The sequence below is a fragment of the Buceros rhinoceros genome, unplaced genomic scaffold, assembly GCF_000710305.1.
Source record: "Buceros rhinoceros silvestris isolate BGI_N320 unplaced genomic scaffold, ASM71030v1 scaffold46250, whole genome shotgun sequence".
In the NCBI taxonomy this organism is placed as follows: Eukaryota; Metazoa; Chordata; class Aves; order Bucerotiformes; family Bucerotidae; genus Buceros; species Buceros rhinoceros.
The window spans coordinates 3,729-12,423 of NW_010389872.1; the positions used below are offsets into that span (position 1 = coordinate 3,729).

An 8,695-nucleotide genomic window follows, 5' to 3' on the forward strand; every position below is an offset into this window, starting at 1 on the left:
GAATGCTTCAGCTGGTGCTGCTGCTCCCACAAGAGGATGCCTGTATCCCTGCTCCGTTTCAGGGTGCATGTCAGGAACAAGCAAGGGGAAGGCTGCTCTGGGCCTCTATCCCTGTACTCACAGAGCTGGAAGTGGAGGAAGGATTCACTTTCCTTTTGACCACTGAGACACCTTGCTCGGCTCTCCTCCAGGGAATCCGTGGCAGACCTGTTCCCACTCTGCAGTGAGCTAAGCTTAGGAAAGTATGGTGTTGGATGCAAGGTAGGAATGGTGACAATGCCTTCAGAGCCTGCTTGTTAGCTCCCGCTTCTCCTGGACTGCTGCAGCAGTGAGGGCTTCCTAGAGCCTGGCTCTGGTGTTCTGCACTGTCAAGAAGTTGCTGATGATCCCAGACACCACCTCAGGCTCATTCAGGTGCACAAAATGACTCCCAGGCACTTCTACTAGCTGGATGTGCTGGAGGGAAAGGACATGAGAAGATGTGGACCAGAAAAATATTCCCCTAGGCAAGCTGGGCTTGCTGTGCAGCACTCGTGGCAGGGGACCGAGACAGGACAGGGATGGAAGGACTAGGGAACAGCTGGGTCCAGAGGGCAGTACTAACTTGGGACCTTGGCAGCAGGGACAAAGATGGCTTCCCCCCCTTGTGAGGGCACAAGGAAGGATTCAGGACAATTCACCTAGGAGGAACATCCACCAAGGTGAGCTGCTTCCTAGCTGCTGCTCCCCGGGCGGTGGCAAATAGAGCAGAGACAGAGACGGGGTTTGCTCTCACCTCTTTGAGCGTAGAGTTGAACGCCTCCCGTAGTGCTTTCATAAACTGGTTTCTCCTGTCTAGCTTGCGAGGCACCAGGAGTCCATCTTGTGCTCTGGAAAGGAACAGCAAGGCTCAGTACAGCACGTGGTGTGCCACCCTTTGTCTTTGCTGCTGTCCCAAGCAGAAGCAATGTCCCCATGGCAGTGGGGCAACAGACCCAACTGCTATTTCCAGGCTGCTTGTAAACAGCAGGGTTTCAGGGTCATACACGGTAGCCAGAGGAGCACGGCACAGCTTGGCTAAGCAGCTATTTTCTATCAAACTACCTGTGTAAAACCTTGGGTGATTGCCTAGTAGTATCAGAGTGGAGACTGGATAAATATTGTACCCCCAGGGCTGGCTTTTCTGGTCTGAGTGTGTCACTCCCTGCTTCCATTCTGTCTTCGGCTCTGAAGTTTTTCCTTCCATGCAGCTTTGACATCTCCCCTCTGTCCCTTTCCTCCTGCCATGCAGGGTGTGCCCTGCTTGGAGAGGGAGTCCTGGAGAAGCCAGCATTAGACCTCCTGTGGAGCTAAGATCATGCTGTCTCCTACTGTGCTGCAGGTGATGGGACAAGGTGACATTCCAAGCTCAAAGGCATGTACTCTGTATGGCCTAGAGCACTTTTCCTCATCATGCTGCTGCATTTCTCGGCAAGCAGGAAAATCCTTAAGCTCTTAGGATTTCAACAGACCAGGGAAGCCAAAACTATGCCTCATTTCTCAGCTTCTACCACTTCCTCTCGTTTCCTTAGTCTTTTGACACCATCAGACAGGCCAAGGCAGCCAGAGCCCTGCATGTCTTGCCCTTCAAAGAAACGGGGAAAATGCAGAGGAGGACTGACAGAATCAGCTACCTGCCCAGACAGCATCATACCTTGTGGGGCTCTGCACAAGCCACTGGCATGCAGAGGAGGACTGACAGAATCAGCTACCTGCCCAGACTGCCTTATCCGTGGTGGGGCTCTGCACAAGCCACTGGCTACCTCCCCTCAGCTTCTCTCTGCGCCAGGCACCACAGGGGAGAGCTTGCAGGAACTAGGTCAGGCCAGGGGCTCCAGGACTAGCTGGAGGAGATGGAGGCTGCTTTGTTCAGGTGAGATGTTTCTGGGTCTGGAGAAGACAGGCTGGGTTGCTGTGCCTGGGGAATGAGTCAGGCCAGAAAGAAAGCAGGTACTGTGGGAAGTTGTGTGTTTGCCAGGATGGCCCCTTGCTGTAGGGCCAAGGGATGGAAAGTCATACAACGGGTGCGTGCAGGCAGAAGCGGGGGCAGGACTGGCATTTCCTCAGTCAGCCTTGCATCAGGGAGGCCCAGCCTGAAAGCATAGCGCCAGGCCAGGAGGAGGATGTTCCAGCTGCTCTCTGCCTGCTCCGGAAGCCTGCCCAGCCCAGGGCAGTGGTAGGGAACTGGGAAATGCTTCACATGCAAGGCTGTCCTGTTGTGTTAGCTGGCCTGAGAGTCTGGGTGGTCACTGCAGAGGAGAGGGTAGTGGAGGACTCCTTCCTAATCTTCACTCTCTCCACCCAGAGCTGCAGGGAGGCAGTGCAGTTTTGTTTGGCTTGTGCCTCACTCACACAATGATGAGAACACGGTCCTGGATCTTCTGCAGGAGCTTCACACAGTGCTCCACCGTGATGAACTCTTGACTCTGCTGCAGGTGCAAAGACAGGGAAAGTGGCAAAGGTCAGGACAGCAGCTGGGGGCAGATGGTGTCCTTGGCCCTGCTGCACTAATGGCTCTGACAGCAGAAGTGGCTGTGGCCCCAAAGCTGCCATGCTGGGACACAACAGGCGGCCAGGCTGCGCACAAGAGTAGCTGGCTTTGCAAAGGCTCCTTCAGTCCAGCTGCGTCTCAGGGCTGCCAACAACGCTGCCTGCTGGGATGCAGCACATATGGGAATGATCTCATAGCAGAAAAAAGACTTTAAAAATCCTTTTACTAAAAAGAGGACAGTACGCTGTTCTGGCTTTCACACCCGGGTGGTAGTACAGGTAGAGGAGGCCCTACTTTGCTCAAAAGTGGCACAATGCTATCAAAACATCAAACATGAGAACTTTGCTCCACTCTCTCTCCCCCTCATATATGGGTGACCTCACAAAGAAGCTGACCAAAAGCATCCATCCATCTGCTGCCTGAAGAGTTACAACGGCAGGAAAACGTGGCCAGGAGGCCCTGGGACAGAGGAACTGCTAAAAAAATCAGCAACATTTTTCAGTGACTCTGTAAGCTGAGTCAGTTAATGATTGAGTGCAGGCTCTTTTAACAGCAGCATTTAAAAGAGATGTGGGAATTAGGGAAGCAGAAAGTGAACGGCTGGGTGGAGGCAGGATCTGGGCTCGTGAAGTGGCCTCCACCAGCTCCGAGTCCTCTGTCAGCTCAGGGCTTAGGAGCTTCAGGGGACATGTCAGAAGAGCAATGCTCACCGTTCGGACTCTCACGTCTCTGTTATACACCAGCCCTAGAAGGAAAAAATGAGAAGGTTTTCATGTCTCACAGGCGCAGGAGTTGCTCTGTTTCTTCTCACCTCTGGGGTCTGCCCAAGACTTTTTGAGACAGGAGGAATAGGATTAATTCAGACTTCTTTTGATTTCTTTTCTTTAGCCATTCTAGGACTCAAGCACTAACCCCCGTTGCTGCGAATGGAGAGCTCTGCCTCTACACTTAATTGATCCCGTTCAGGCTGTGTAAACTTGTAGCTAGGGCACCCTGTACCCTGAAGAAGACAATGGCTGGTGGGACCGCTCCCCTCCCACACCCAGTGCTGGCCCAGCACTGTGATGAGCCCTGTCTCCACGCAGCCCCTTACCAGCGGGTGTCTCAGTTGCTCCTCGCTGCAACAGGATTGCCCCACCCTCTGCTGTCAGATGTCTGTTTGCTTCTAAGAGCCTGAGGGAGACATGGCAGAGAGATTGTTCTGCTGGAAAAGGGAGGAAGCGAAGCGAAAATGGCATGACAAGGTGACAGCGAGCTCTTAGGCTGTTTCAGAAAAGAGCAGGAAGCAGCAGCAGCTTCTGGCAGCAGAAGCAAAAGGTCTTGCTGAGATTCTAGAGGACTTGAAAGGGGAAGTGCAGGGACAGTTTCCCTTTCTTGTTCATGCAGCCATAACTCTGTCCAAGGTGAGAGCAGGCAGCAAGTGAGGAAGACAGATGGGAACCCACCTCTGCAATGCTGCTTCGGGGCTCCGTGCTTTGGGAGTTCGCTGATTTGCCTCTAGATTAAGTAACCTGTCAATCACCTTCCTTTTTGATTTCAGCCACTCCTCAGTGTCCTGAAACAAAGAGAGGTAGGGAACAGGAGTAACCCCTCTCTTCTGAATCATTTTATCCCTTACCAGAGGGCAGAAGAGGGCATTTCACCCTTCAGCATCCCCTCAGGCCTGGTACCAGTTTGGACATCATATTAAAAGTGCCCGTTTCTGGGGAAAAGGGAACAGCAATACTTAAAAGGAAAAGTAGGAACAGAAAGCTAAGCACTGCCATAAAGAACTTAACTTTTTACCATTGCCACATTTCCTATCCCTTCCTACCTCACTTTTGAGTTGAGGACAATGGTCCAAAAGAACAAGGGAAATCTTTTGTCTCTCTGACCCCAAGCTTCTGCCTCACTTCTGCCAACCACAGCCCCAGCATCTGGTGGCAATAATGGCAGGTTGGGAATGTAGCTTTACGTCCTGCCAGGAACAGGAAAGGAAATCCGCCAGTCTTGCACCCAGGTCACCCAACAAGCTGTTGGCAAAAAGCCTCGGCTGGCAATGGCTTGGACAGAGGTTCCAGTCCCTTTTTTCAGGGCATGGCACAGACAAGTGAATTTCTCTGCTAAGGGACTGCAGGATTTGGAGCACTACATGTGTGCCCCAAGGGCCACCCTAACAGGGACCTCAACAAGGAGCAGATCTGTGCCTGCCAAAAGGAACAGCCCCCAGACTTGTGTGACCTGCTGGGAACTCGTCACATCAGTGCTTTCTCTCAAAAAATGAGGGAAAGAAAAAAAAAATATATTTTTTTTTTTATTTAAAAAAGGGGAAGGACACGTGAAATCTAACCTCTGAAGTAAGGTGAATGCCAAGATTTTCCAGCAGGATCAGCTTGTCCACCATCTCAGGATAAAGGAAAGAGAACTGAGGAGAGATGAAACAATATACAAGAAAGAGAGGGGCTAAGCATTGAGTGACGTCTTCCTCTTGCTACACTGGAGAGGGGGGCAGAGAAGGGCCCCTGTTGTTCCAGCGGCAGAAATCACAAACCCCATGAAGAAAGGATACTTCACTCACCATTCCTGCCACAGACCCACCTGCAAAGGAGAGAAGCATGCTCAATTATATGACAGGACACCCCCTGCTAACAGAAACTCCCCATCCCCACAGCAGGAGCTGCACGTAGAAGCAGAAATGCAAGTTGTACCACGGGACAAAGCCCCAGCTACAAAGCAGAGCTCTCCCAGCAGGCAGGATGCAGGCAGAGAGCAGGGCTACCGGCCAACTGGACTGTCCATCCTGCGCCAGCCCCCTCTCGGGCAGCAAAGGCCAAGGAGGAGTTACCAGTTAAAATGCTATGGTGTGCAGTCGTGTGAGCTGTGGCCAGAGCAGCCCTTGGGAGCAAAACACAAATCATGGAAAAACCCAATCACGTCCCAAGCAACAAAGGCATAGAGCCTGGATTCTGGTTGACCTCAGCAAGCTCCATGACCCACCAAGAAGGGCCCTGCTGTCCCCAGGCTTTGTGGCCTTGTGGGGACCAGGCAGGAAGGCCTGCTGCAAATTCTCCTGCCATTGACCACCCCTCTTTGTCCATCACCGTTCCTTTCTGGGGGCAGGGAAAAGACCCACAGCAAGAGTTGCCAGTGTTTGTACGACGTGGTCTTGAAAGCACAGGCCTTTCAAACAAGGGCATATTTTTGAATCTCTCAAGCAGGAACCTGGTACTTGACACAATATAATAAATATTCCAGCCCAGCTCCTAGCAGCATGTCTTGTAAGTTAATTATCTACTCCTATTTCCGTGAATTTCACAAGGACAAGAGCCACTTACCCATACTGTGACCCATCAGCGTGAACCGTCTCCACTGCAAGGCTAAGTGGCAACAGACAAAAACAGACAGTGCTGCATTAGAAACCAGAGCAGCGGCATCTTGCTGCTTTTCCACCAACACATGCCCCTTCTCCCCCGAGAGCTTTTGCACTGCTTAATTTGCTTCCCAATCCAGAAACAAGGTGGCTAAGTAGGCCAGTTTTAAAGAAAAAGAGCGTCCACCACCTCATTTCCTTGGCTGTTAAGTCACACAGCTCTCAAGCTCCCTCTGTATGGCAAAAAACCTGCAGCAAATTCCCGTTCATTGCCAGACACGAGACTGGCAAGAAGGAGCCTAACTGGATGGCAGCATCTGCTGGAAGAGGGAGACCTTGACAGAGCATCCTGCTGCAGGGCATTCTGCAAGAGCCATGAGGACAGAGAGCCAGGTCCGTTGCCCTGAGGAAAGTATAATTATTTCAAGTGAAAGCTCTATGCACCATTTAGCACATCAGGCTCTTCAGTCCATTTTTAGGAGTCTTATGGGCAAATACTGCTTCATCAGTGCAGCCCATCTGAAATGTTCCTCACTGAAAGATGTGTTTTACCCTTTGACATGTCAAAGAACTTCTAGAGGCTATTTGTTTCCTGAATGAGGGATACAAAACTGGACGTCGCAGCCTCCTGCAAGATCGGCACACAGGTGGGCAGTTAGACCAGGAGTCATTAGGAGCCCAAGGCACCGTGGCTTTCAGATTTCTTTGTAGGATACTAAAGCAAGCAGCAAGCTGGCATGGGGAAGAACCAGAAGTCTTCAACTCACACCTAACTCGGCTTAGAGGTCACTGGCTGCTTATAAAAAATCATCCACCACTTTACCACTACTGCTTTTTAGTATAGAAACACGTGCTTTGCAAGGGCTGATTGCTTCTTCCTCTCACAAAATAGTGAGAGATGCTTACTCAGTCACAAAGCACTGGCTAACATAAGGCTGGGGAGAAGCAGAGGGAACTGATCCCTCTTTGGCAGTAAATGCTGCCTGCTTGTTCTGAGGACAGGAGCCATATAGCACCTCCTGCACAAACATCCCCTCAAGGGTCCCTTCATCCACCCACCTGCTGCCACTCGGCGCACATCGGTCACGTAATCCAGAAAATGGTAGGGGGAGCCTGCGGGTCGGTGGGATGACAAGCCATGGCCAGAAAAATCCATTGCCACATAATAGCAATCTGAAAGGGAGAGCGTATCAGATGGGCAGTCCAGCAACACAAGAGCTATCCTGATGAGCCAGACCTACCTCTGGGGAGCAGTGGAATGAGCTTGTCAAAGGTGTTGGCGTTGTCCAGCCAGCCGTGCAAGCACAGCACGGGGTGTCCCTCTGAGGGTCCCCAGGCCTTAGCTGCCACATGGCCCCAGGGCACAGGGAACTTCAACTCTGAGAACATGCCCAAAACAGAGTTCTCGCAAGTGATGTCCCTGGAGAACGACAGTGCTCAGAGTAGGTCCCAGGGATCTTGTTAACGGCCTAGAGCTCTGAAAAAAGTAATACAGGTCTTTAGTAACTCACCAGCCTCCTGTGGTCTTAATTAGCAGCTTGCTGATTTATAGCTCCCCATTCAACATCCCAAGCTGCCATCCCTGCCTGCCTGTTTGGGGAATCCTCCTCCCAGCACGTAGGAGCGATGCTCCCAGGAAGAAACAAGCTTCCCCTACGCAGGAGAAGCAAGCCTCCTTTCTGTGTCTCTGCAGCAGATGCAACCCGACCAGAAGGCGCAGGAAAGCTGGCAAGAGACAACAATGCAGAATTTCCCCAGCTAGCTGCAGCCAGCCAGGCACCTGTCCTGGACCAGAAAGACAATTCTGGGAATAATGATGCTGCCTCCAGTACTAGAGTGTTAACCACCTTTTCTTTCACCTTGATGCTTCTCCTCTTTCACACCACCAGTCGGCACCTTCGAGAGAGCAGCTGGCTACATGTCACTTAGGTCACTGCTGCCACTCTCCCGTGCACCGCTCAGAGCCAGGGACGCTGCTTGAGATACAGGTCTACAATGTGCTGGGCAGCTGCTCAACCTCAAAACTGTCTCATTGCTGCCGATCTGCCTGGCAATCACTGAGCCACATCTGACCCTTACTCAAGTCCCGGCTCTTGGGTGAAGCCGCTAGTACTACCCAGCCTCTAGGGATCTTCCAGGGGTGGTTTGGGTATCTCCCTTTATCCCCAAGCCCTTTTGACCGCTGAGGCCTCTCATGGGCAGCCTGACTATCCCCATTCCCAAGTCTCTTGTGCCATATCCCCTCCCCAGTGACTTGCCTCAGGTCTCAAATAGTCCCCTGAGACCCCTCAGCAATCAAATCACTCTATGGCAAGTCCTTCCTGAGCCCACACCTCTGTGGGTGGTGGGGTGGGCTCAGAGAGCAGACTGCTGTCAGGGCCCTGAGAGCACCTACAGGCCCCAACGGTCCCAATCGGCTACACCTGCCCCCCACCCCTCCATCTCTCCCTCCTGCCCACGGGTCTACTTAAGCTCAGCCCAGGACCAATCCCAGCAAAGCTGTGGGAATGCTGGTCTCCAGCAGCGATGCTCCAGCTGATCGCGGGGCTGTCTGACACCGGCTGCCCTTGCCAGGCCCGATCCTGGCAGCGGCAGGCTGACTTCCTGGAGTGGCCATGGACCTGCCCCTTCCGCGCAGACCTGCGGGGCGACCTGGGCTCCTGGCAGGGCCTGATCGCCCTCCCCTGGGCCCCGCTGGGCTCCGGCACTGGGGCTCCCTTCCAGCTCCGGGGTGGGGGCCTCCCCGGGCAGGCAGGAAGGGCTGCCTCACCCGGCCTTTTCCTCACGGCGTGTTGGGGCCGCTGGTCCCGGCTTCGGGGAAGCATTACCCGGGCACC

At 52.9% G+C, this 8,695-nt stretch overlaps 1 protein-coding gene across 1 annotated transcript; it reads right to left on the reverse strand.

Annotated features, from left to right (window-relative positions):
• Window positions 1–201: 201 nt before the first annotated feature.
• Window positions 202–7,337, reverse strand: SERHL2 (serine hydrolase-like 2). The gene is made up of 11 exons (XM_010135435.1): window positions 7,100–7,337; window positions 6,918–7,031; window positions 5,824–5,865; window positions 5,067–5,086; window positions 4,839–4,913; window positions 3,955–4,064; window positions 3,603–3,682; window positions 3,220–3,254; window positions 2,371–2,447; window positions 776–869; window positions 202–456 (listed from the first exon to the last, which is right to left on the reverse strand). The coding sequence occupies exons 1-11, from the start codon at window positions 7,245–7,247 to the stop codon at window positions 340–342; spliced, it is 912 nt and encodes a 303-aa protein (XP_010133737.1). The 5' UTR covers window positions 7,248–7,337; the 3' UTR covers window positions 202–339.
• Between the last annotated feature and the right edge of the window lie 1,358 nt (window positions 7,338–8,695).